Source organism: Scyliorhinus torazame, chromosome 27 (genome assembly GCF_047496885.1).
Source record: "Scyliorhinus torazame isolate Kashiwa2021f chromosome 27, sScyTor2.1, whole genome shotgun sequence".
Classification (NCBI taxonomy): Eukaryota; Metazoa; Chordata; class Chondrichthyes; order Carcharhiniformes; family Scyliorhinidae; genus Scyliorhinus; species Scyliorhinus torazame.
In genome coordinates this window covers 24,563,607-24,591,459 of record NC_092733.1, presented here as the reverse complement: position 1 = coordinate 24,591,459, position 27,853 = coordinate 24,563,607, and the positions used below count along the sequence as shown (strand labels likewise).

Genomic DNA, 27,853 nt, shown 5'->3' with positions numbered 1-27,853 from the left:
GCCACTCAAGTGGATAGAGCTGTGAAGAAGGCCTATGGTGTGCTCGCGTTCATTAACCCAGAGGGATTGAATTTAAGAGCCGTGAGGTGATGATGCAGCTGTACAAAACTTTCGTAAGGCCACATTTGGAGTACTGTGTACAGTTCTGGTCGCCTCATTTTAGGAAGGATGTGGAAACTTTGGAAAAGATGCAAAGGAGATTTACCAGGATGTTGCCTGGAATGGAGAGTAGGTCTTACAAGGAAAGGTTGAGGGTGCTAGGCCTTTTGTCATTAGAACGGAGAAGGATGAGGGGCGACTTGATAGAGGTTTATAAGATGATCAGGGGAATAGATAGAGTAGACAGTGTAGCCACCTGGGATTGGCCACTTCCTGACTTTAAAATGGAGATCCGCTAAGAATGCAGGTAAATTCAGCCAAGCGCAGGCAAAACCAGCTGGTGCAAAGTTTCCTGTGTATCAGAACTTGCAGCAACCCGGACAGCACTGAAACTAACAACCATCTACATATTAATGAGCGATCCCCGGGGACAATTGGAAACAGTTAAGGTAAACAAGGCCAAGCCAGACTCCTCGGCGCCAGCAGGAGCCAAGACAAAGGAAGGCCAACGGACACTTAAGGACCGCCCAGCGGTCAGGGAACAAATCGATCCAAGTGATCAGAACTCGGTCCAATCACTTGGAACCAGGTACGGGGTCCGCCCAAAAGGGCGCGAAGCCCCTGGGGACTATAAAATAGAGTCCCCAAGTTCAATTCGTCCTTCTTGGCAGGGTCTCTCAGCAGCTCGAAACAACCCTTGATCGTGACCTGCCTAGCAGCTGCACCAACCAAGTAAGTCTCCTGTCAACGCACGGTACGGGATAGGCGCTCCTAGCTACCAGTCCATACCAGCTTTAAAGCCTGCAGACTCAGAATCGAACAAAAGGCCATTTGATCCCCTGACCTGGTGGGCCAGTTCCAAAGCTAAGTATAGGCCTATAGTGTTAGAGATAGTCTAGTAAGTAGAGTTTTATGCATGAGTAGTGATTGACTGTGTATAATAAATGTGTTTTGATTTGAACCTTACTAACTGGTGTATTGAGTTATTGATCAGCACTTGAACTTGAACCTTGTGGCGGTATCATAAAGATACCTGGCGACTCTAGAGCAAAGGTTATAAAACAGAGCAAATTAAGACACAATGAGCAACAACAGTCAGAGACTTTTTCCCCAGATGGAACAAACCATTACAAGGGGACATAAATTTAAGGTGAATGGTGGACGATATAGGGGGGACTGTCAGAGGTAGGTTCTTTACCCAGAGAGTAGTGGCTGCATGGAATGCACTGCCTGTGGAAGTAGTTGAGTCGGAAACATTAGGGACCTTCAAGCAGCTATTGGATAGGTACATGGATTACGGTAGAATGATATAGTGTAGATTAATTTGTTCTTAAGGGCAGCACGGTAGCATTGTGGATAGCACAGTTGCTTCGCAGCTCCAGGGTCCCGGGTTCGATTCCGGCTTGGGTCGGTGTCTGCACGTCCTCCCCATGTGTGCGTGGGTTTCCTCCGGGTCCTCCGGTTTCCTCCCACAGTCCAAGGATGTGCAGGTTAGGTGGATTGGCCATGATAAATTGCCCTTAGTGTCCAAAATTGCCCTTAGTTGGGTGGGGTTGCTGGGTTATGGGGATAGGGTGGAGGTGCTGACCTTGGGTGGGGTGCTCTTTCCAAGAGCCGGTGCAGACTCGATAGGCCGAATGGCCCCCTTCTGCACTGTAAATTCTATGATAAACACCTGGAGTACTGTGCACAGTTTTGGTCCCCTATTTGAGGGAAGATGTAGTGGCATTGGAGGCAGTACAGAGGAGGTTCGCTAGATTGATTCCAGAGATGAGGGGTTTGTCGTATGAAGAGAGATTGAACAGTTTAAGCCTATACTCTCTTGAGTTTAGAAGATTGAGGGAAGATCAAATTGAGGATGGATAAAGTAGATGTGGAGCGGATGCTTCCTCTTGTGGGACAATCTAGAACGAGAGGTCATAGTCTCAGGATAAGAGGTAGCAAATTTAAAATGGAGTTGAGGAGAAACTACTTCTCCAAAAGGGTTGTGAATCGGTGGAATTCTCTACCCCAGACTGTGGTAGATGCTGGGACATTGAGTAAATTGAAGGAGGAGTTAGACAGATTTTTAATTGGTAAGCACGGTAGCACAGTGGTTAGCACTGTGGCTTCACAGCGCCAGGGTCCCAGGTTCGATTCCCCACTGGGTCACTGTCTGTGCGGAGTCTGCACGCTCTCCCCGTGTCTGCGTGGGTTTCCTCCGGGTGCTCCGGTTTCCTCCCACAGTCCAAAGACGTGCAGGTTAGGTGGATTGGCCGTGAGAAATTGCCCTTAGTGACCAAAAAGGTTTGGCGGGGTTATTGGGTTACGGGGATAGGGTGGAAGTGAGGGTTTAAGTGGGTCGGTGCAGACTCGATGGGCCGAATGGCCTCCTTCTGCACTGTAAATTCTGTATGTCTGTATGTATGTAATAGGTTGAAGGGTTATGGAGAACGGGAAAGAGGGCGGAGTTAAGGCCAGGATGCGATCAGCCATGATCGAATGGTGGAACAGACTCTATGGGACAAATGGCCCAATTATCCTCCTATATATCTTGTCAACTTACGTTGCTTCCACTATTGAACATGCATGCAAGCCCCTGTGTTGTGACTTCGCCAGGTTGATGCTGCTCGCAGCGTGCTCTTGAATAAAGGCTGGTCTCCGGCTTGATAATGATGAATGAGTGAAGCATATGTTAAGCAATGAGATTTCAGATTGTGCTTGAATACAATTTTGCTGGTGGTGATGAATCGCGGCTACCTGATGGATGTTCACTTTCGGGCTGCTGGTCCTGTTGTTGATCTATCCCACTAACCTTGCTGGCAGGTAACATGAAGGAGGTTGTGCTCGGTATGAAGATGGGATTTGATCTCTCCAAGGACTGTCCAGTGGTCTCCCCGACAATGCTGTTACAGACTTACACATCTGCCCACACATAAACCAAGCCAAGAGCAATAACTAGGTTTTTCGCTCGTGGTGGTTCTCTCAGCACTTGCCACAAGCTGATGGCTGAAGACTCGGTCAGCCCGATCAGTAGCGGCATTACCAGACCACTCCTGGTGATGGTGATTGAAGTTCCTCCTGTGTCTATATTACTCACAATTCTAATCTCTCGCTGAACTCTCTCTCTCTGTGATGCAGGATGATGACAGTTAAAGCCATTGCTCAAATGTTTGTCTTGGGCTGTCCTTGGATATTGGGAATTGTGCAAATTCCGGGAGACACCGTGATGCCCGCTATAACCTCCCTCATCAACAGTTTCCAGGGTACCTTCATCTTCATCCTGCTTTGTGTGTTAAATCTCAAGGTATGGTGTGTGCAATAAAGGGTTAATGGTTCTGTTCATGAGACAATGGTGTTAATGATGATGTAAGCATTTGAGAAACACCACTCACTTGATAATAATTTACACTTAGTCAAATTCCGAAGAAGTATTTTATTCAATCGATCTTGCAAGAACGGGTGCCGCTTGTCACAGTAGCAGACACACAGAATTTAACACAGCATGGTTTTTTATATACAATCTCTGAGAAACACACCCCACTCTCTGCCCCGATGGCAGTTTCCTTATCAGTGATTCCTTATTTGGACTTGTTATGTTCACTTTGGCTTCCCCCTTGCTTTGCCTAGCAGTGTTTTCAGTTAGCTCCTGGTACACCCTTGAACCGTCAATTAAAAATGATGTAGGATGAGGCCTCCCATCTGCACCTGCATCCTGTTATTGTAGATCCTGTTCATTCCCGAAGGTCAGTCTCACAGTTACAACAACTTGGGCACTGCAGTTTACACAAAACTCCACTTGACATCTTATTTCCCATCAAGCACTATTGTTGACATCTTCTCTGTTAACCAGAATTTATTCATGTAGAAACAACATAAATTGCTCATTTCCCATAATTCCCCGTTTTTTTCTTTTTACTCTTGTTGCTTTTTACACTATGTCGCCCCTTCTAGCCTTCCCCAAAATTATCCAACATTCTCTCAACCTCTCTTTCTATGGGGTCGTCCTCTCCTTCAGTCTTCCCTCTTTCTAGTAGGCAAATTGTTTCCTGGCCTCCCTTACAGGGGTAATGGCATCTGCTTGGTCAAGGCTGTTTCGATGAGCCTCTGCACCACGCCTCTTACACACGGGATGATGCAACAGCCTATTGCCACCAAAGCTCCTACTACTACGATAATGGAGGTGAGGATGGATACAATTAACCCTTTCCATTTCCCAAACATTCATCAAATGAGGTGGGTATGCTTTGTTTAGATCGTTTCCCTTTAACACTCCCCTTCTCCCTTTGTCTTTCATAGGCTATACTGAACAGTATGGCTAGCTGAACTAATGCGCATGTCCCTTTCCATTGGGGGGGTAGAGTGGGTCTTAGGATGTTTCCTCCGCAATACCACCATATATCTGCACATGGTATTTTTAGTGATGAGTAATTGCCCTGGGTGGTCACGTTCTTAGTCTCAAGACAAGTCTTGAGTTCTCCCATATCTTTACTTAGTCCTGTATCAGAACAACTTATACACGATTTACGATGCGTCACGGTAACCAAGAAGGAGGGAGGGTTTGCTGATTGTTTCTGCTTAACAGGAGGAAACATCAGAGATAGGGCAGTGCAGGTCTTGTTGCCCCAGGCGTTCTCATCTTGGTACAAGGCCATCATGCATTCCATGCTCCCTCTATTTTCTTTCCACCCCATTGGAATGGGCTCCAGATGGGCCTGTGGTCTACCTGATGGGCAAGCATAACAATTGTCTTTCTTCAGCGTCTGGGCCGAATACCTCACCCACTCAATCCACGCATTCTGTCCCTCATAGCCGGTTTCTATCTCAAAGGCTTGCTCTAAATCTTTTACTTCTATTATTTTGACTCCCTGTCCCACCTCCTGCTTTTCGTTCCTAGTTCCATTAGTGGGAGCTGCCCCTGGTCTATTGAGATACGGAAGCAGCATTTAGTCTCGCTATTTCTCATTTTTACTCCGAATAACTCATTTCTTCGTGAACAATGCTTCCCCCCCTCGGTAATCAAGAGCCTCCACCCTAAATTCCTTTCTATTCCCCGCTGACTCGCAGTCTATGTGGGTGTATAGATCAGTCCGTATTACCTGAGGGTACCGACTTTCTGGGATTGTCAATGTAACCAAACAACCGTTTCTGTCCTCCCACATTGTTAATATTATTATACATTGTATAGTCCATTTTAGCTGTAGTTTCGTCATATGATTGAATAGTTCAGGATTCAGTGTCTTTTCAACCTTATCTTTAATGGTTCCTCAGTGGCCTCCACATGCCATTGTTCCTGTTCAGGTGGTGATTTCACGGGACCCTTCGTTCTGCTGTAATGAGTCCAACCTTTTTCCGCGGTTCGTATGGCAGTCTCTGTGGTTAACAAGACCAGGAACGGTCCGTCCCAAGTGGGTTGAAGCTTGGTTTCCTTCCACGATTTCACCAGTACCCAATCTCCTGGTTTAAATTTGTGGACTGCGAATTCAAGGGGAGGTGTCTGCGCTAGCAGTCCTTGACTCCTGAGGAATGATAATGAGGAACAGTGCCAGTATATATTTCTTCACATAGATATCTTTACATTCTGCAATGGGCAATTCTCCCATTGTCCAAGGTATGGCAATCCGAACAACATTTCGTAAGGGGACAACCCCAAATCTTTTCTTGGAGCCGTTCGGATTCTTAGAAGGGCTATCGGTAAGCATTTTGTCCAGTTTCTAGTATTATTTTTGACAAATGATTTTTAAGGGTTTGATTTATCCTTTCCACCCGTCCCGTTGAGGGGGAGTGCCAAGGAGTGTGGAAGTCCCAATTTATCTCCAAAGTTCTCATGGTTTCTTGTAAGACCTTAGAGGTAAAGTGACTTCCCCTGTCCGAGTCTATATTTTCTACAACCCGTATCGGGGAATTATTTGCTCCAGAATGATTTTAGAGACTCCGCCTGCGGTGGCGGTGGTTGTAGGGTAAGCTTCTACCCAACCCGTAAGGTGGTCTACCAGGACTAGCACGTATTTCAGCCTTCCCACGGGTGGTAGTTCAGTATTTGCAGCCATCTCTGTAACAAACTGTCTCTCTCTCTCTGTATTGAAGCAGTGACTCCAGGCATGTTGCAGCCTTCTCTGTAACAAACGGTCTCTCTATCTCTGTCTCTCTCTGCCTCTCTGTCTCTCTCTCTCTGTATCTCTCTCTGTCTCTGTCTCTCTCTGTCTCTCTGTATCTCTCTGTCTCTCTCTCTCTGTATCTCTCTCTCTGTCTCTCTGTATCTCGCTCTGTCTCTGTCTCTCTCTGTCTCTGTATCTCTCTCTCTCTGTATCTCTCTCTCTCTGCCTGTCTCTCTCTCTGTATCTCTCTCTGTCTCTGTCTCTGTATCTCCCTCTCTCTGTTCTCTCTCTCTCTGTTCTCTCTCTCTCTCTGCTCTCTCTCTGTCTCTCTCTCCCTGTCTCTCTCTCTCCCTGTCTCTCTCTGTCTCTGTCTCTCTCTCTCTGTCTCTCTCTCTGTATCTCTCTCTGTCTCTGTCTCTGTCTCTGTATCTCTCTCTCTCTGTTCTCTCTCTCTCTGTTCTCTCTCTCTCTCTGCTCTCTCTCTGTCTCTCTCTCCCTGTCTCTCTCTCTCCCTGTCTCTCTCTGTCTCTCTCTCTCTCTCTCTCTCTCTGTCTCTCTCTCTGTATCTCTCTGTCTCGCTTCCCCCTGGCAGGTGTTTATTCTCCCACAGTCGCATGCCTGCTCTTCTAATCATACCCCTTTCTTCCCCCGTGAATAGGATACTCATAATGGACATTAATTCGGTCCATGTGTATATATTAGGACCAAAGAACTGATCGAATTGTTCTGCCAGTCCTAAGGGGTCTTCCATTAACGTCTTCATCTCTTTTTTTCTTTTTAATGCTCTGACTTCTCCTGAATTTAAAGGAGAATTTACAAATCCTACTTCTCCCTCTCCAATAGGGACTTCCCGAAGGGGGTTCATTTTTGTTATTTCTGGTTCCTCTACCTGCCCTAGCGCAGATCTTAATTGCATTTTATTCTCTCCTTCTTTTTCAGGGACTTTCTCTGATTTGCCTTTATTCATTTGTTGGTCATTTGGCGAGTCATCGTCGTTTGACTTATTCTTATAAGGGGGTGGCAAATTATCTAGGTCATCCCATTGTTTAAGAGGGGCGGTGGGAACGTCTTCGCCCTGTGGTGGGATTAATGGATATATTCAGGTGGCGTTCCTGCTGGGAAGCCAACAACTCGCGTAACTTACTTCTTTATCGGAACAGGGGGCGTCATTCTCTGACCCCCCGCCGGGTCGGAGAATGGCCGTTGGCCGCCGTGAATCCCGCCCCTGCCGAAGTCACCGGTACCGGAGATTGGGCGGTGGCGGGAATCGGGCCGCGCCGGCTGGCGGGCCCCCCCGTTCAATTCTCCGGCCCGGATGGGCCGAAGTCCCGCCCAGAAATTGCCTGTCCCGCCGGCGTAAATCAAAGCTGGTATTGACCGGCGGGACCAGGCGGCGTGGGCGGGCTCCGGGGTACTGGGGGGGGCGCGGGGCGATCTGACCCCGGGGTGTGCCCCCACGGTGGCATGGCCCGCGATTGGGGCCCACCGTTCCGCGGGCGGGCCTGTGCCGTGGGGGCACTCTTTCCCTTCCGCCTCCGCCACGGCCTCCACCATGGCGGAGGTGGAAGAGACTCTCCCCACTGCGCATGCGCGGGAAACTGTCGGCGGCCGCTGACCCTCCCGCGCATGCGCCGCATTTCCGCGCGAGCTGGCGGGGCACCAAACGCCATTTCCGCCAGCTGGCGGGGCAACAAACACCATTTCCGCCAGCTGGCGGGGCGGAAATCCCTCCGGCGTCTGCCTAGCCCCTCAATGTTGGGGCTCGGCCCCCAAAGATGCGGAGCATTCCGCACCTTTGGGCCGGCGCGATGCCCGTCTGATTGGCGCCGTTTTTGGCGCCAGTCGGCGGACATCGCGCCGTTGGGGGAGAATTTCGCCCAGGGTCTTTTATCATTGACATATATATTCAAAATTTGGTACACCAAATCTTCGTCTGAACCGTATTTCGGCTAAAAGACTGAGGGTTTACGGATTGCTTCTTTTATCCATATGAAGCAACTAAACTTTATCATTGTTTTCCTGTCCTTATTTTTTGTACAACTCTCAAAATCCCAATTCACTAACATCCGACCCAATGGGCTTTCTGGTGGGATATTCTTAGGGATTTTCTTATCGGCAACGTCCCCTTGTTTCGAGTTTTTACTTCCCATTGTAATATAATCAACTTTCACTTATTTCTAAGTAAAGTGTCTAGTTATGACTGGACCGTCAAAACAATTACAATTTTGAAAGTAATTATATCATCAATCCGCCCATACACTTATACGGATGTCTAGATATAAACTCCAGAGCCCTTGGGCGAAATTCTCCCCAAACGGCGCGATGTCCGCCAACTGGCGCCCAAAACGGCGCCAATCAGAAGGGCATCGCGCCGCCCCAAAGGTGCGGAATGCTCCGCATCTTTGGGGGCCGAGCCCCAACATTGAGGGGCTAGGCCGACGCCGGAGGAATTTCCGCCCCGCAAGCTGGCGGAAACGGCCTTTGTTGCCCCGCCAGATGGCGCGGAAATGACATATCGGGGGGCGCATGCGCAGTGGAGGGAGTCTCTTCCGCCTCCGCCATGGTGGAGACCGTGGCGGAGGCGGAAGGGAAAGAGTGCCCCCACGGCACAGGCCCGCCCGCATATCGGTGGGCCCCGATCGTGGGCCAGGCCACCGTGGGGGCACCCCCCGGGGCCAGATCGTCCCGTGCCCCCCCCCAGGACCCCGGAGCCTGCCCACGCCGCCTTGTCCCGCCGTTCAAAAGGTGGTTTAATCCACGCCGGTGGGACAGGCAATTTATCGTCGGGACTTCGGCCCATCCGGGCCGGAGAATCCAGCGGGGGGTCCCGCCAACCGGCGCGGCCCGATTCCCGCCCCCGCCGAATATCCGGTACCGGAGACTTCGGCAACCGGCGGGGGCGGGATTCACGGCAGCCCCCGGCGATTCTCCAACCCAGCGGAGGGTCGGAGAATGACGCCCCTTATATCATCAATCCGCCCATACACTTATACGGATGTCTAGATACGAACCCAAGTCAACAAGGTAATACTTAAAAGTCGTTTTTCTTACCGTGCTCCGTGCACAGAGTTGCCTGACTTTCACTTTCACGGCGTGCCTGCCACTGTACTCCGTTATTTGCTTCTTCAGAATGACTACCCTAGGAACTTATTCAGTTGACCGTGGGTAACAACTCAAGATGAACTACGAGACCGTTTAAATAACGGGACGTGTCTTCTCGGTTCCTCTTGAGCCGCCCCCCTTGATCAATGAAGATGATCCCGGACGAGCCCCCAATTGTGGGAAACACCGCTCACTTGATAATAATTTACACTTAGTCAAATTCTGAAGAAGTATTTTATTCAATCGATCTTGCAAGAACGGGTGCCGCTTGTCACAGTAGCAGACACACAGAATTTAACACAGCATGGTTTTTTATATACAATCTCTGAGAAACACACCCCACTCTCTGCCCCGATGGCAGTTTCCTTATCTGTGATTCCTTATTTGGACTTGTTATGTTCACTTTGGCTTCCCCCTTGCTTTGCCTAGCATTGTTTTCAGTTAGCTCCTGGTATACCCTTGAACCGTCAATTAAAAATGATGTAGGATGAGGCCTCCCAACTGCACCTGCATCCTGTTATTGTAGATCCTGTTCATTCCCGAAGGTCAGTCTCACAGTTACAACAACTTGGGCACTGCAGTTTACACAAAGCTCCACTTGACATCCTATTTCCCATCAAGCACTATTGTTGACATCTTCTTTGTTAACCAGAGTTTATTCATGTAGAAACAACATGTAAAAACAACATAAATTGCTCATTTCTCTTGGCATGACACCAAGTCAGGCGATCAAGAGTCTCCAAGTGAGCGAGCAAAATGCAGAATAATCTGTGCCAAGAAAACCGTGTATTACCATGAGGTATTTGTAAAAGAGTTCTAATGATTTGTTGAAGAACACAATGTGACGACAATGTCAAGTTGCTCGGAGACTAAGGAAATCCTCATCAAGACATGGTAACCAGATCGAAAAAGAACGTTGTCTCAGTTGGTCACAAGGCGATGTTAAACTGAGGCTCCTTCTGTCCTCTGAGAAATACATAAAGAATCCCATGACACTATCCTGAAGATGTTCAGAGCAGTTCTCCCTGGGGTCCGAGCCAATATTTAGCCCTCAATCAACGTCACAAAAGCAGATGATGTGTCATTATCACACTGCAGTTTGTGGGAGCTTGCTCCGTGCACATTAGCCACCCTCTTTCCACATTGCAACAGTGACAACATGTCAAAATTACACCATTGGCTGTGATGAGCTTTGGGTAGCCCTGACTTCATGAAAGCACAATAAAAATGTCTTTATTTCATGTAAACATCTCCAACCTTTCCGAACCTTCCAGTATTAAAGTGCGCAAATCACAGAGACTTATAATAAACAAAGAAAGTACAACTCATTGCATATGAACAAGGCCGACGCGGTGGCACAGTGGTTAGCACTGCCACTTCACAGCGCCAGGGACACGGGTTACATTCCGACCTCAGGTCACTCCCTGTATGGAGTGTGCAACTTCTCCCCGTGTCTGCATGAGTTTCCTCTAGGTGCTCCGGTTTCCTCCCACAGCCCAAAGATGTGCGGGTTAGGTGGATTGGCCGTGATAAATTGCCCCTTTGTGTCCAGGGATGTACAGGTTAGGTTATGGGGTTGGGGTGGGGTGGACATGGATAAAGTGCCCTTTCAATGGGTCGGTGCAGGCCTCGACGGGCCGAATAGACTCCTTCTGCACTGTAGGGATTCTATGATTCTATTCTTTTATGATAGTGGGCAGATAGTGGGGGGCATTCCTGCAGAGAGGACCTGATGATGTAGGTAAGGGAGAGAGACGGTACCTCAAGATGGAGGCGGCCTCCCAGCATCTTTCAAATTGTTGAAATTAAGAATGGCCACAGTTGCCCGAGGGAAACAGGCTGTAGCTGCATCTATTTCAAGGTTAGCTGTGGGGAGGATGGGGTGTTGAACAGGCGATACGGAGCGCTGATTCATGTGCCTCCTTTCACTGGCCATGTTGGATTGGATTGGATTGGATTTGTTTATTGTCACGTGAAAAGTATTTTTCTGCTAGCAGCTCAACAGATCATTAAGTACATGAAAAGAAAAGGAAATAAAAGAAAATACATAATAGGGCAACACAAGGTATACACTGTAATTGCATAAGCACCGGCATCGGGTGAAGCATACAGGGGTGTAGTGTTAATCAGGTCAGTCCATAAGAGGGTCGTTTAGGAGTCTGGTAACAGCGGGGAAGAAGCTGTTCTTGGGTCTATTCGTGCGTGTTCTTAGACTTCTGCACCTCCCGCCGGATGGAAGAAGTTGGAAGAGTGAGTAAGCCGGGTGCGACGGGGTCTTTGGTAATGCTGCCCGCTTTCCCCAGGCAGCAGGAGGTGTAGATGGAGTCAATGGATGGATGTTCAGTCACCATTGAGAGGAAGGTGGGTGAGGGGTTGCCCCTGACAACATGAAAATTCCATTTGATTCACGAGAGATGCCTTCATCGGCCCCTGAATTGCCTTAATTTTCTACATGTCACTTGCGGGCAGGTAGCCACTGTACCTCTACCCAGCTTCTTTGGAAATGACCTGGAAGCAGGAAGATGCCAGCAATCCGGTACGCCACTATTCCCCAGCAATTTATCAGCTTCAAGTCACAACCCATCTAACTTCATCAATCCAGCTCATAAGTCACTGCATAAATTAACTATATTTAAATTCCATCTAATTTATGCCAAGACCAGGTTTACTCTAAATATTATTCACATGATAATGTCACAGATTGGGCACAAATTCCTAATTGTTTGATTTTGGTTACATGTCGCTGAATTGCTGACTGTGTGTTGCATTGTGAATTAAGGTGAGGGCCCAGTATCGAAAATGCTTTGCCAGGATGTGTAAGGCAAAGGACACAAGCGACTCACAGATGGATGCTGACGACACAATGATAACCATGTCGGTAAGTGGGCCTTGTTGGCATCTTAAATCAACAATCACCCTGTAAGACATAGCTATAATTATATATATATATATAGAGAGAGATTTTATTCGTCCATGGGATGTGAGCATTGCTGACTGGGCCATTCCTGAGAGTATTTAAGAGTCAACCACATTGCTGGTGGTCCTGGAGTCACGTGTAGACCAGACCAGGTAAGGATGGCAGATTTCCTTACCGAAAGGGCATTACGATAATCAACAATGATTTCATGGTCATCATTGAGACTTTTAATTCCAGATTTTTATTGAATTCAAATTCACCATCTGCCCTGGTGGGATTCGAACCCAGGTCTCCCGAACGTCAGCCTGAGTCTCTGGATTACTAGTCCAGCAATAATACCATTACGCCACTGCCTCCCCTATTAAGGAAATGTACTAGCAAAACGTTAATCATGAGAACTACTTCAATAAGATAAAGTCAGAACAAATTTATTAATTTCTACAATAATCAATTGCAATAAACTCAAACAGTGGTTTAAAACCTAACTTGGACTATCGTAAAGACGCCATATTTCCCATGACTGGATGGGGGCATGCTCAGTGACTTATTTTCTTGCAGCCTTTGGTTTTTGGATCTTCTTCTCTGTTTTTCTCTCTCTCGCTCTCCCTTGTCTCGAGTCTTGTTTGCCCATGTCTTCATTTCTCCACTGCACAAATCTGATTGGGGAGCCCTCTTTCATCCTGGCACTTATCCAATCGACCCCTCCTTCCCTCAATCATCTTCAGCCTCGGGGTGTTCATGCTTTTCTTGACCAACCAGGAATAGTTCCCGTGGCTGTTGCTAGCCTTACACATTTACATATTGCCCTTTGTATTTACCACTGTATCTCAAAACTTTTACATCCCGTAGTTTCTTACCTTGTGGAGTCAGACATCTACATTCCATTGTTACTCGAGCAGTTTGGCACAGACAGCCTTCAAGGTATCACTTTGTGTTCCAGTCAGCAGCAGAACTTGAGATAGCATTCCCATGGTCACACTGCCTTGGCATCATTCTACACTAAGGCCTATTTCCTAGGTTTTCCCCCTCTAACATACTCCCATGACAACTTCCTAATAAAGTCATATATTAGTTTCTAATAATAAAGTTAGAATTTAACAATTATTATTCTGGTTAGTGACGTATTAATCTTTCATTGTAGAGCTGAAAGCAATGATGAAGCTGCTGTTCTCACTGGCTGTGCTATGGAGATCTAATGGATGAAGAAATGAAGACCACCATCATCTTTGCTGCAGTGATGAGAATTCTGTTATTGCTGTCTTTTGTCTGATATGTGGTAGTCGTGGTCCTGGACTTAGTCTGGGGGCAATGCAGTTGGCAAACTCTATGTTTTATTAACATGATGCTAACTATTTACAAGGTGGTCTCCACATAATGCTGTAGATGGAACTATCTCTCCCCATGCTCTGCTATCATGCGATGTTATGTGTCAGGTGATGTAGGCTATATGTTGACATTTAAAGTTAACTCTTTTTACTACAAGAATGGACTTTTCAAAGATGTTAGAACCATCCTGCACTGAAATACTTGCAAGTTACCATGAGCTGTTCGGTCCAACCAGTTTGTGTCGATGTTTATCTTCCAGGAGAAGAAATAGTTCTAATCACATTTATCCGCTTTATTCCAAACTTCCTGTCAACTCATTACCTACAGACATTTATCAAGTATAATCTTAAAAGTCTTCTCCACCTGAAACAACAATCCTGGTAGTGAATCCCACAGCCTCATAGCCCTCAGTATGAAGAAATGACTCATATCCTCTGTTTAAAATCTCGTCCATTTAATCCTGTATACAGTAACCTTTCAACTGCTGGAAATATCATCGTTCTACATAATTTGTCTTTTCAGGATTTCAAACCTTTCAATCATGTGAACCTTGGAACAGCAGGAGGTGATTCAGCCCCTCAAGCCCGTTATGCCATTCAGTTAAATCATGGCTGATGCTGGACCTCTACTCCACCTCTTCACCTTTTCTTCATATCTCATCAGATCTTTAGACAACAACAATCAATTGAACTCAGCATTGAAGGTTTCAATTGATCACCAGTATTCAGAGCCTTGCTTTGTGTTAAAAAAAGCTTCTCGATTTCAGTCCTAAATGACTGAGATCGAGTTCATAACTCCTCAGAATTTGAAACATTTCCCGTCCTCTTGCAGCAAGGCCTGGACAACATTCAGACCTGGGCTAATAAGTGGCCATAATGTTCACATCACACTAGTGGCAGGCAAAACTTATCTTCAACTAGAGAGAATCTAACCATCGCCCTTTGACATTTAATGGCAATACCATCGCTGAACCCTTCCCCCACTATCAACATCCTGGAGGTTACCATTAACCAGAAACAGAACTGGATCAGCCATATAATTACTGTGGATACAAAAGCAGGTCAGAGACTGGGAATTCTGCAGTGTCTAACTCATCTCCTATCTCCTGAGGGAATGCCCATTACTTGCTAAGCAATGGCCCATAACTTCTACAGAGTGGCAATCTCTGTCAGATTGCTACTCGCGCCAGACTTACCTGTGCTGGTCGGACCCAGTTGGAGAGGAGGTGGGAGCGAGGAGCAGCTAAGTCTGGAAGGGAGGGAGGCGGGTCAGTGAGGGAGGGATCAGTCAGGGGGGGGGGGGGGGGGGTGGGGTCAGTCCGGGAGGAAGGGAGAAAGGAGATGGAGTCAGTCTGAATGTGGCTCAGTTCGGCAGGGGTCGGGTCAGGTCGGGCCGGGGATTCATCAGGTTGGTGGGAGGGGATCAGGCTGGGGGCGAGGCTGGGTGGTCGGGTCGGGTATGGGGGGGGGGTCATGTTTGTGCGGGGTGTCCTTTGCGAGGCTGGGTCTGGGTGTTAAAATAGTTATTCTGGAGTTTAAAGTTTTTTTCCCCCTTCTAACTCTTTCACAGTAACTCTCAGGGTAAAACTGGCAGAACCATCTGAAGTTAGCAATTTAAATCGCTTCCCTTACGTGGGAAGTTCCAAGAGGGATTCCCAGCACATCATAGGGGTACCTTCTAAGTGCGACCCTGGGGAACCCAGAGGTTATTTCACTTTGATGGAATACTCTCCACTTGCCTGGATGAGCTCAGCTCCAGCAACACTCAAGAATCTTAGCATCATCCAAGACAAAGCAGCTCTATTTGATTTGCTTCAGTTTGATGCCCTGTCTGAAAGATGGCAGTGCATTGCTCGCTTAACACTGCAACGGTCTGCTAGCCTAGAGTTGGTGCTTGGGTCTGTGGAACAGGACAAGACTTTCCGATTCAGAGGTGAGAGTGCAATAGCCACTGATCCTCAGCTAATTACAGGAACCCTGGATAATATCTTTTGCCTCCCAATATATCACAAGCTCAGTTGGCTGGACAGCCTATCCGTGATGTGGAGCGACTCCAACAGTGTGGGTTCAATTCCCGTACCGGACTCGCCTTCTCAACCTTGCCCCTCGCCAGAGGTGTGGTGACCCTCACACAGGTTAAATCACCACCAGTCAGCTCTCAGGCGGGGGGAGCAGCCTATGTTCCTCTGGGACTGTGATGAGATTTGCATGCGTATCACAAGCCCACTTGCAAACTCCTTAAACTTTGGAATAGATTCTCCACCACAGCTGCAGTTAGAAATTATAGAATAAATTTAGCAATAGTAAATAGGAGGAAATCCCAGTTGGGCGGCACGTGGCACCGTGGTTAGCACTGCTGCCTACGGCGCTGAGGACCCGGGTTCGAATCCCGGCCCTGGGTCACTGTCCGTGTGGAGTTTGCACATTCTCCCCGTGTCTGCGTGGTTTTCACCCCCACAACTCAAAGATGTGCAGGTTAAGTGTATTGGCCACGCTAAATTGCCCCTTAATTGGGAAAAAAAAAGTAATTGGGTACTCTCAAGTAAATAGGAGGAAATCCTGCAGATCAGGCCCCAGACATGAATTTACATGGATCTTTTTGTTCAATGGCCCAGGAGCTGTCACCTTGCTGATGAGATGCGGTCAGCCTGAATGAAATAGAAGCTTCCATCTGCTCCGAAACTCAGTCAGAAATGTCTCATCCAGGATGCCCTACCGAATGTGGGAATTTGCGCTGATATCGGGCTGGCTGGCTGGTTGTGAGGATTCCATTAGCTGTGGCCGAAGTGATTACAACAGAAACACAAGGGAGCGGGCAGCAGGAGGGAAACAGGCAGACAGGGTGAAGAGGAGCAGTGGGGAGGGAAGGACGGATCAGACACACTTTGTGAGGGGAAGCGGAGCTCCGGCGGCGACAGACAGACAGGGAGGGGGAGTGGGAGGGGGAGGGGGTAGGAAGGGGGAGGGGGTGGGGTCACTGCCAGCGGCACGAGGCGGGCAACAGGGAGCAGCCTGGGAAACCCCGCGGCGGGCGACTGTTAGGATCCGCTCGTGCCCCAAGCCAGCCCAACCGCCACCGGAGCCGCCCGTCACCCCCCACCCGCCAGTCACCTACCCACCCACCCCCAGTCACCGCCCCCCCAGTCACCCCACACCCAGTCACCCCCCCCCACCCGAGTCACCTCCCTTCCCCGCTCCAGTCACCACACCCCCCAGTCACCCCCATCCCCAGTCACCCCCACACCCAGTCACCCCATAACCCTTCATGTTATTGTTAATCAGAAATCTGTCAAGCTCCACCTTAAACATACTCAATGACTGAGCTTCCACAGCCCTCTGGGATAGAGAGTTAGGGGGAGACAGTGGCACAGTGATACTGTCACTGACTACTAAGCCAGAGACCCAGGGTAATGCTCTGGGGAACTGGGTTCTAATCACATCAGGGCAGTTGGTTGAATTTGAATTTGATAAAAATCTGGAATTAAAAGTTGAATGACGACCATGAAACCATTGTTGATTGTTGTAAAAACCCATCTGAAATTAACCACTCTGCGCAGGTGCGAACGTCTGCCGACCGCACTGCACATGTGCAATGACGCACGGAGCGTAATGACATCATGACATGCCCGAACTGCGGCACTGCCCACTTAAAGAGACACTGCCCTTCAAAAGGCAGGCGATGTTTAAATTGTGGAAAGCCTGGACACAATGCAGCTGTGTTGCAGGTCTGCACCACCAGTCAAGGGCCAGCGCTTCCCAATTCCAACACAGACGCGCTAGGAGTGTGAAATGAAAATCGCTTATTGTCACAAGTAGGCTTCAATGAAGTTACTGTGAAAATCCCCTAGTCGCCACATTCCGGCGCCTGTTCGGGGAGGCTGGTACGGGAATTGAACCATGCTGCTGGCCTGCCTTGGTCTGCTTTCAAAGCCAGCGATTTAGCCCTGTGCTAAACCAGCCCCTGGGTTCTCTGATGTCCATTAGGAAAGGAAATCTGCCATTCTTACCTGTCTGCCCTACATGTGACTCCAGACCCACAGCAGTGTGATTGACTCTTAAAATGCCCTCAGGGATGGGCAATAAATGTTGGCCCAAGCCATCGATGCCCACATCCCATGAACAATTTTTTTTTAAATTGAAAGATTCACAACCCTTTGTGTAAAGAAATTTCTCCAAATTTCATCTTCCCCCTTATTTTGAAATTATGCCCCCTGGTTCTAGACTACCCGACCAAGGGAAACATCGTACCTGCATCAACATTGCACTCCCTCTGTGGCAATAATATACTTTCTGTGGTAAGGGGACTAAAACTACACACAGCGCTCCAGATGGGGTCTTACCAAGGTCCTATACAATTGAAGCAAGATCTCACTGCTCCTGTATTCAAATCCTCCTGCGATAAAGCCTTCCTAATAGCTTGCTGCACCTGCATGTTAGCCTTGAGTGACTTGTGGACAAGGACTTCGATAAACATTGAATTTACAGCACAGACACTGGCCATTCAGGCCGACTGGTTAATACAAGTTAATACTCCACCCCCTCTATACATTTAACCTTCCTCTCCCCCTCGTGTGTCGATCCAGTTTTCTCTAAAAAGCACCTGTACTATTCACTTCAGCTACTCCTCGTGCCACATTCAAACCACTCCCTGAGTAAAGAAACTAATTCCCTTCTGATCTCTTGAAATCAAGCAGGTTAACACGTTTATGATTTAAAGCATTGACATATTTCTAATATCTAAAGCAATCACTTTGACCTTTTAATTCCTTCTGATTTCTACCTGGAATGGGAGGGCCAGTTAAAATGGATTGGAGTCGAGGGAATTTAACCACTCCACCTCACTCCGAGCTGACTGACTGCAATTTTAACTTGCCGGCTGGGATCTCTCTTCCTTCATTACAACCGTGACAATACTTCAAAAACTAACTCATTGGCTGTAAAGTGCTTTGCCACGTGCTCTGGTCATTAAAGTTGCTTCAGAAATGGAAGTTGTTTTCTTTTAATGTTGAAGGTATTTTCTAAAGCTCTCAATTGACACAACTCTTGGCAGAGTCCGATCGGGGCGTTTGTACCTAATAATTGTAGAAAAATGATACGTGGTGTAAGACCTTGACCAAAAGGAAGCAGATCGACAAACATGATGAGACAGGGCCAGTGTGGTAATGAAGCGAAGAAATTTCAATGTCACTGCGAGAGAGGAAGTAGATGAATCAATATGGCTTGAGGCATATTTCTCATTAGAGCGGAGAAGGATGAGGGGCGACTTGATAGAGGTTTATAAGATGATCAGGGGAATAGATAGAGTAGACAGAGACTTTTTCCCCAGGTGGAACACACCATTACAAGGGGACATGAATTTAAGGTGAAAGGTGGAAGATATAGGAGGGATATCAGAGGTAGGTTCTTTACCCAGAGAGTAGTGGGGGCATGGAATGCACTGCCTGTGGAAGTAGTTGAGTCGGAAACATTAGGGACCTTCAAGCAGCTGTTGGATAGGTACATGGATTACGGGAAAATGATATAGTGTAGATTTATTTGTTCTTAAGGGCAGCACGGTAGCATTGTGGATAGCACAATTGCTTCACAGATCCATGGTCCCAGGTTCGATTCCGGCTTGGGTCATTGTCTGTGCGGAGTCTGCACGTCCTCCCCGTGTCTGCGTGGGTTTCCTCCGGGTGCTCCGGTTTCCTCCCACAGTCCAAAGATGTGCGGGTTAGGTGAATTGGCCAATGATAAATTGCCCTTAATGTCCAAATTGCCCTTGGTGTTGGGTGGAGGTGTTGAGTTTGGGTAGGGTGCTCTTTCCAAGAGCTGGTGCAGACTCAAAGGGCCGAATGGCCTCCTTCTGCACTGTAAATTCAATGATAATCTATGATTAATCTAGGACAAAGGTTCGGCACAACATCGTGGGCCGAAGGGCCTGTTCTGTGCTGTATTTTCTATGTTCTATGTTCTATATACTGGAGCCTTCAAGGAGTTAACAATGGAGTTTATTGATGATAGGCAAAGGCAGTTAATGTGCTTTCTCATCGCATTCTTGAAGGTCTCTCAGCCAATCTATTAGTTGCCTAGTGGCACAGGCACGTTCTCATGTGTCGTATGCCATTTGCTCGTACATAAACCTGGAGATCATTGCCAGTAAGACGGGTGACATTGTCCAAAATGATGGATTCGAGAAGTCTATGAATGGCAAACAAAATCGCAAGGCATCCATCATGGGACCAAGGTGCATCAGTTCCTTTTGATGTACTGTCCCCAATGCTCAGTCCCTTGGTCAAACTGATCTGGTTTACCAACGGTCGGCATTTTCACTCAGGGTCTAAAAGATTCCCAACTCTTGCTGGAGCTTCTCTACTCTTTCAAATGCTCCCTCCCTCAATTCATGACATCTGTCTGGTGCGATCGAACACCTTTACCTTGCCGTCAGTGTGGTGACTCGAGACAAACATTGGAGTCCTCCAGTAATTCAGACAGAGGTTTACTGATGAAAGACAAAGACAGTTAAATAACAGACACAAAAAACAATGTAATGGCTCTGGGGTCCACACTGCCCAGGGTCCTACTCCCAAGGCCCCACGCAAACTCCTTATTGCCTGGGGTTTGCACAGTACCGCGCGATTGGCCCCAAGCCAGTCATGTGGTGAGTTGAGCACTGCCCCCTTAAAGGAGCCATGCTACCACAATCAACAAGGCTGCTTTTACTGAACTGGAAAGTCAACATGAAACAGTTTTGCGACTGCAATGATGGTAAGTTTGGCAAGTAGAGACATCCCACTATTTCTCACACTGAATGATGCAGCATTCAGCAAGGGGCAGTGTGCCCCACAACAGTTAAAGGTGCTGCTTTTGGACATCCCCATAATAGAGCCAGGTATTTAATCAACTAACAGCAGGTTACCCAATGCCCCACACAGAAGGAATGGGAAGATGGGGAAAAAATATGGGACACAGAAAAAGACTTTAAAAAGTTAATAAAATTATGGAATTCAGAGGAAACTAGACACCATGCAGGAATAAACAGCCCTATGGATTGACGCTGTATCCACCAGCTTTACATTCACCCCCTCTACCACTGGCACAGTGGCAGCAGTCTGCGCCATCAACAATCTGCACTGCAACAAATCACCAAGGATTCTTCAACAACACCTCCAAAGCTGTGACCCGGTGAATGGGGACACTACCACTGCATGTTCCCCTCCAAGCCACACACCATCCCAACTTGACAATCTATTGGCCTTTCATTCACCGTTAGAGTCTAATTCCCAGACTTTGCTGTGCATTTACCTACAACAGATGGGCTGCAGCGGTTGAAGAAGGCAGCCCACCACCTGCTCAAACGCAGTTAAGGGTGGGGGGTCAATATCCGCCTTGCCACTGATGCCCATAATAAAGAGACAACAGATTGCAAAAGCTCCATTTATAAATACATCTCATGAGCCCCATGGGTTTGATTACAGCCTTTAACTGGTTCTCTCATATTGCATCTATAATTTAAATATCAAAATCAAATGGACATTGCGAGTTCGGTTTCAGAGTTAGGACCGCCAATCCTATGGAATTTTCCAAAGTTACAATGACAGTCGTTCCTCGTGCTGCCTGTCGGTGTCACTCTGACATGAGTTTTCCATTCTAAAATGGGCAGTGAGCTGTCACAGCGAAGAGCCCAGTTCTGTCGCTAGGTGAACTTGACCATAAGACATAGGAGCAGAATTCGGCCACTCGGCCCATCGAGTCTGCTCCGCTATTCAATCATGGCTGATATTTTCTCATCCCCATTCACCTGCCTTCTCCCCATAATCCCTGATCACCTTATTAATCAAGAACCTATCTATCTCAGTCTTAAAGACACTCAGAGATTTGGCCTCCACAACCTTCTGCGGCAAAGAGTTCCACAGATTCACCACCCTCTAGCTGAAGAAATTCTTCCTCATGTCTGTTTTAAAGGATCGTCCCTTTAGACTGAGATGGTGTCCTCTGGTTCTAGTTTTTCCTACAAGTGGAAACATCCTACCCACCGACTCTATCCAGGCCTCACAGTATCCTGTAAGTTTCAATTAGATCCCCCCTCATCCTTCCAAAGACAAGCCCCCTCATTAACATCTTTACTTCACCGGCCTGCGGTAAAACTTAGGTTTATCTTTCAGTTTGCTTATGGCAGCAGTGGAGTAATCAGAATATGTTAATCGATTAATTCTACTCAATGGTTTGCTGAATTTCAGGAAAACACAGGATGCCAGTAAGTCACACAACGAGGCCCAGGTTAACATTGTGTGAAAGTAAAACAACTGCAAGAGTCTATACAATTAGTCAGTACGAGTGATGCGCAATCAATTACACTCAAGACGAAGTGATTCCATAACTGAAGGCTTTAATCTGCTAGATCCTTTTCCCCAGCAGCTTCGATACAGAAAGTGAAGGCTGCTGGGACGGCACCATCTCTTATACCCCGCCTTCAGGGCGGAGCTACGTAACACAGCCAATGGTAGACTCCTGGGTCTAACCAATGGTCATCAGCCTCTCAGGTACCACAATACCTGGTACTACCACATTCACCCCCTGTTAAAAAAGAGCCTGGCGGGGGTGGTGGCCAGCGTTAATAGTCGCCTTTATCATGGTATGTTCAGGTATGGAGGTACCGTGATGTTGAGGATATGTACAAAGTGTTCATAGTGCAGCAATCAGTCGATCGGGCGGCCTGGTCGTCCTTCTGGAGCGTCTGGGCTTCGGCGGTGATTCTGACGAGGATCCTGGCGGTTGCGACTCCAGGAGCGTGGTGTCGTCCTCCCTTGCAGCTTCGTCACCCCTAGGTGGCGCTGTAGAGGCAAAAGATTGACAGGGAGGGGGGGCGCCTGTAGGGGGCGTCGGTGGGTGGTCGGGCCTAGGCAGGAGCGGCGGGAGTACTGACCCTCCAGTGAGGTGCTGTGGGGGAGGTGGGGGTGGGGGCAATGGTTTGGGTGCGCGTGGGGTTCCGGCGGGCGCCAGGTCCAGAAGGGAGACTGTGTCTTGCCGGCCGTCAGGGGAAGCCCCGTAGGCGTACTGGGGGTTAGCGTGCAGCAGGTGGACCCTCTCGACCAACGGGTCCGACTTGTGCGCCCGCACGTGCTTCCGAAGCAGGATGGGTCCGGGTGTCGCTAGCCATGTTGGGAGCGAGGTCCCGGAGGTGGACTTCCTGGGGAAAACAAGGAGACGTTCATGAGGCGTCTGATTTGTGGCTGTACAGAGCAGCGACCGGATGGCGTGGAGGGGCATCGGGAGGACCTCGTGCCAGCGGGAGACCGGGAGATTCCTGGACTGTAGGGCCAGTAGAACGGTCTTCCAGACCGTTCCGTTCTCCCTCTCTACCTGCCCGTTTCCCCGGGGGTTGTAACTGTTCGTCCTGCTCGAGGCAATGCCCTTGCTGAGCAGGAATTGACGCAGTTCGTCGCTCATAAAGGAGGACCCCCAATCACTGTGTATGTATGCGGGGAAACCGAACAGTGTAAAGATATCCTGGAGGGCCTTGATGACGGTGGTTATGGTCATGTCTGGGCAGGGGATGGCGAATGGGAACCGGGAGTACTCATCAATCACGTTCAAGAAGTACGTGTTGCGGTCGGTGGAGGGGGGGCCTTTGAAATCCATGCTGAGGCGCTCAAAGGGACGGGAAGCATTTATCAGGGGTGCCCTCTCTGGCTGGTAGAAGTGCGGTTTGCACTCCGCGCAGATTTGGCAGTCCCTGGTGACTGTCCTGACCTCCTCGATTGAGTAGGGCAGGTTGTGGGTCTTGACGAAATGGAAAAAACGAGTGACCCCCGGGTGGCAGAGGTCCTCGTGGAGGGCTCGGAGGCGGTCCACTTGTGCAGTGGCACAAGTGCCGCGGGACAGGGCATCAGGAGGCTCATTCAGCTTCCCCGGATGGTACAAGATCTCGTAGTTGAAGGTGGAGAGTTCTATCCTCCACAGCAAGATCTTGTCGTTTTTAATCTTGCCCCGCTGTGCATTATCGAACATGAAAGCAACCGACTGTTGGTCCGTGTGGAGAGTGAATCTCCTGCAGGCCAGGTAATGCCTCCAATGTCTCACAGCTTCAACTATGTCTTGTGCTTCTTTTTCGACCGAGGAGTGGCGAATTTCGGAAACATGGAGGGTACGGGAGAAGAAAGCCACGGGCCTGCCCGCTTGGTTGAGGGTGGCGGCCAGAGCTACGTCGGACGCATCACTCTCGACCTGGAAGGGGAGGAACTCGTCGATGGCGCGCATAGTGGCCTTTGCAATGTCTGCTTTGATGCGGCTGAAGGCCTGGCAGGCCTCCGTCGACAGGGGGAAGGTTGTGGACTGGATTTGGGGTTGGGCTTTGTCAGCGTAATTGGGGACCCACTGTGCATAATAGCTGAAGAACCCGAGGCAGCGCTTCAGGGCCTTGGGGCAGTGAGGGAGGGGGAACTCCATAAGGGGGCGCGTGCGCTCAGGGTCGGGGCCTATGACTCCACTTCGCACTACGTAGCCTAGAATGGCTAGGCGGTCGGTGCTAAACACGCATTTATCCTTATTGTATGTCAGATTAAGGATTTTCGCGGTCTGGAGGAATTTGCTGAGGTTGGTGTCGTGGTCCTGCTGGTCATGGCCGCAGATGGTGACGTTATCCAGATACGGAAACGTTGCGCGTAAGCCGTACCGGTCAACCATTCGGTCCATCTCTCGCTGGAAAACCGAGACCCCATTAGTGACACCAAAGGGAACTCTTAAAAATTGATAGAGCCGCCCATCTGCTTCGAAGGCAGTGTACTTGCGGTCACTAGTGCGGAGGGGTAGCTGGTGGTAGGCGGACTTGAGGTCCACCGTGGAGAAGACCTTGTATTGTGCGATCCTGTTTACCAGGTCGGCTATACGGGGGAGAGGGTACGCATCTAGCTGCGTAAACCTGTTGATGGTCTGGCTGTAGTCTATGACCATCCTATGCTTCTCCCCGGTCTTTACCACCACTATTTGAGCTCTCCAGGGACTGTTGCTCGCTTCGATGACCCCTTCCCCCAGCAGCCTTTGGACCTCTGACCTGATGAAGGTCCGGTCCTGGGCACTGTACCGCCTGCTCCTGGTGGCGACGGGTTTGCAATCCGGGGTGAGGTTCGCAAACAGGGAAGGCGGGGCGACCTTAAGGGTTGCGAGGCCGCAGACTGTAGGGGGAGGTATAGGGCCGCCAAATTTAAAAGTTAGGCTTTGCAAATGGCACTGGAAGTCCAGCCCCAGGAGGGTAGCCGCGCAGAGGTGCGGTAGGACATACAGGTGGAAATTGTTGAATTTCCTGCCTTGGACAGTGAGGTTCGCTAGGCAGAACCCCTTTATCTCCACCGAGTGTGACCTGGAGGCCAGGGAGATCCTTTGATTTACAGGGTGGGTTACAAGTGACCAGCGCCTTACCGTGTCGGGGTGAACAAAGCTTTCCGTGCTCCCAGAGTCAATCAGGCACGACGTCTCGTGGACGTTGATGAGGACCGTCGTTGTAGCCGTTGCGAGTGTCCGGGGTCGACTTTGGTCCAGTGTCACCGAGGCCAGATGAAGCAATTGCGAGTTCTGGTCGGGCAGCGCGTAGGCGGCCGTGCTGGGGGCCTGGGGCCCCATCCAAGATGGCGTCACCCCTGGGTCGCACATGGTGTCCGGGGATGAAGAAGATGGCAGCGGCGTTGGACAAAATGGCGGCGTCCACCCGTCCAGCGTGGTGTCCGGGGGGCAAGATGGCCGCGCCCGTGGGTCGCATGTGGCGCTTGGATAGGGGGGTGGCGATGAGCGCTGGCCGGTCGGGGCCTGAAGGGGGGGTTGCCGCGGCGGTCCATAGTCGCTGGAGACCGCGGCCACGGCACGGGCCTGGCAGACCCCCACAAAGTGGCCCTTCTTGCCGCACCCGTTGCAGGCGGCGGTGCGGGCCGGGCAGCGCGGGAGGCACTCTGGTTTGATACGGAGATCCATCCTTCCAACTTAAGTTCTAGCAGATTAAATTGATGCGCAATCAATTACACTCAAGACGAAGTGATTCCATAACTGAAGGCTTTAATCTGCTAGAACCTTTTCCCAGCAGCTTCGATACAGAAAGTGAAGGCTGCTGGGACAGCACCATCTTTTATACCCCGCCTTCAGGGCGGAGCTACGTAACACAGCCAATGGTAGACTCCTGGGTCTAACCAATGGTCATCAGCCTCTCAGGTACCGCAATACCTGGTACTACCACAACGAGCTTAGTCTTTTTAACTTGAACTGTTGTAAATATCTCGCCACCTTTGGCTTTGTAAGTTTAGAGTTGAGTTCTTTAACCGATTTTTGTAGCTGTACCGTTTTTGTGACTTGAACCTGTAATGTGTTAGGCTATATCTTTAAAATTAACACACCATCTCTAGGCACTGATTTTTATATGTATTTCTTTAGATTTTATGTAACGTCTGTAACCCTGTAATTTCTGGAAGACTGTGCACCACTCTGCACTCCTTTACTATATTTCATTTAACTTGTACAAAGCACAGGCAGTTAAGAATTCTACAAGACACCAGGACATCAATTAAACATTTGGGTTACTGAGCCTGAATGTTAGTCAGCAATCCGAAACATCGCACTCGAATAGGCAAACACCAAAAGTAAAAGCAGACACCAAAACTACCCCTGAGGCCAAAACTACCCCTGACACCAAAACTACCCCTGAGGTCAAAACTAACCCTGAGGCCAAAGCTACCCCTGACACCAAAACTACCCCTGACACCAAAACTACCCCTGACACCAAAACTACCCCTGAGGCCAAAGCTACCCCTGAGGCCAAAACTACCCCTGACACCAAAACTACCCCTGACACCAAAACTACCCCTGACACCAAAACTACCCCTGAGGCCAAAACTAACCCTGAGGCCAAAACTAACCCTGAGGCCAGTTATCTCAGTGGCGAGTCACATAATTTTTTAAAAACAGGAACGGTACATTGAAAGAGACAGTTCTGACTTCCGGTTGCGGCGATGCGGAGCGAAGCCGCACGTTTCGGCAGCTCCCGCGACAACGGACTTTCGGGCTCTCTAGAGGAGCCCCAACGGAGTTTTTTCAGATTAATCCCGTGTGGGAAGGTGCAGTGAGGTCCCCCCTCACAGTATATGGCAGACATCAGCGGTGGAACGACGAGGAAAGAGGCCCTGGAGCAGAGACCAAAACGAGGGGGAAAGGCAAGATGGCGGAGGGCAGAGAGCGAGCAGCGTGGGGGCCAGACCAGCAGGAGTTCCTCAAGCGATGTGTGGAGGAGCTGAAAAAGGAGGTGCTGGCGCCAATGCTGTTGGCGATCGAGGGGCTGAAGGAGACCCAGAAGACCCAGGAGGTGGAGCTTCGTGAGGTGAATGATAAAGTGAATACCAACGAGGACGAGATCCTGGGCCTGGTGGTAAAAATGGAGGCGCACGAGGCGGTGCACAGGAGGTGGGCCGAGAGAATTGAGGTCCTGGAGAACAGGTCGAGGAGGAAGAACCTCCGGATTCTGGGTCTTCCCGAAGGAGTGGAGGGAGCTGACGCCGGGGCGTACGTTAGTACGATGCTCCATTCGCTGATGGGTGCGGAGGCCTCTCCGACCCCCCTGGAGCTGGAAGGGGCTCACCGGGTCCTGGCGAGGAGACCCAAGGCTGATGAGCCGCCAAGGGCGATAGTGGCAAGGTTCCATTGCTTCGCGGATAAAGAAAGTGTGCTGAGATGGGCCAAGAAGGTGCGGAGCAGTAGATGGGAGAACGCAGTGATCCGAGTATACCAGGATTGGAGCGCGGAGGTAGCAAAGAGGAGAGCTGGTTTCAACCGGGCCAAGGCGGTGCTGCATAAAAAAAGAGTCAGGTTCGGCATGCTGCAGCCTGCGCGACTGTGGGTCACTTATCAGGACCGACACCATTATTTTGAAACGCCAGAAGAGGCTTGGACCTTTATTCAGACGGAAAAACTGGACTCGAACTGAGGGGGTGTGGTTGTAAATATGGGTAAAGAATATTTCATGGGTGGGATGATGGATGGGGATGTGGGTAGAATTCTGGTTCAAATTCCTAAAATTTCCTTTTTTCTTTTCTGTAGACAAGATGATGATGATGGGGAATGTGGGCGTCGGTGCTGGAGGGAGGTGAGACTCGGGGATGAGGGAACTGGGATAATGGCCACAGCAGGAGGTGCGCCACAGGGGGCGGGGCTTTTTCCCACGCCAAAAGGGGGGGGGGTGGAGGAAGGTAAGGAGGAGGAGAGACTCCCACACGGGGAGATCAACGGGAAGGCGGGGGAAGCCGGGGTCAGAAGAAGTCAGCTGACTCACGGAAGTAATATGGGGGGAGCAAAAGAGCTAGATGTGGATCTAGCGGGGG

At 49.3% G+C, this 27,853-nt stretch overlaps 1 protein-coding gene across 1 annotated transcript in view; it reads left to right on the top strand.

Moving 5' to 3' along the window:
* Window positions 1–14,783, top strand: part of LOC140403312 (adhesion G protein-coupled receptor E2-like) — a 117,573-nt gene extending 102,790 nt beyond the window's left edge. Inside the window, 3 exon segments of the mRNA XM_072491156.1 lie at window positions 3,220–3,385; window positions 12,058–12,156; window positions 13,337–14,783. Of these exon segments, the coding sequence (XP_072347257.1) occupies window positions 3,220–3,385; window positions 12,058–12,156; window positions 13,337–13,342 (271 nt within the window). The 3' untranslated portion in view covers window positions 13,343–14,783.
* The last annotated feature ends 13,070 nt before the right edge of the window (window positions 14,784–27,853 follow it).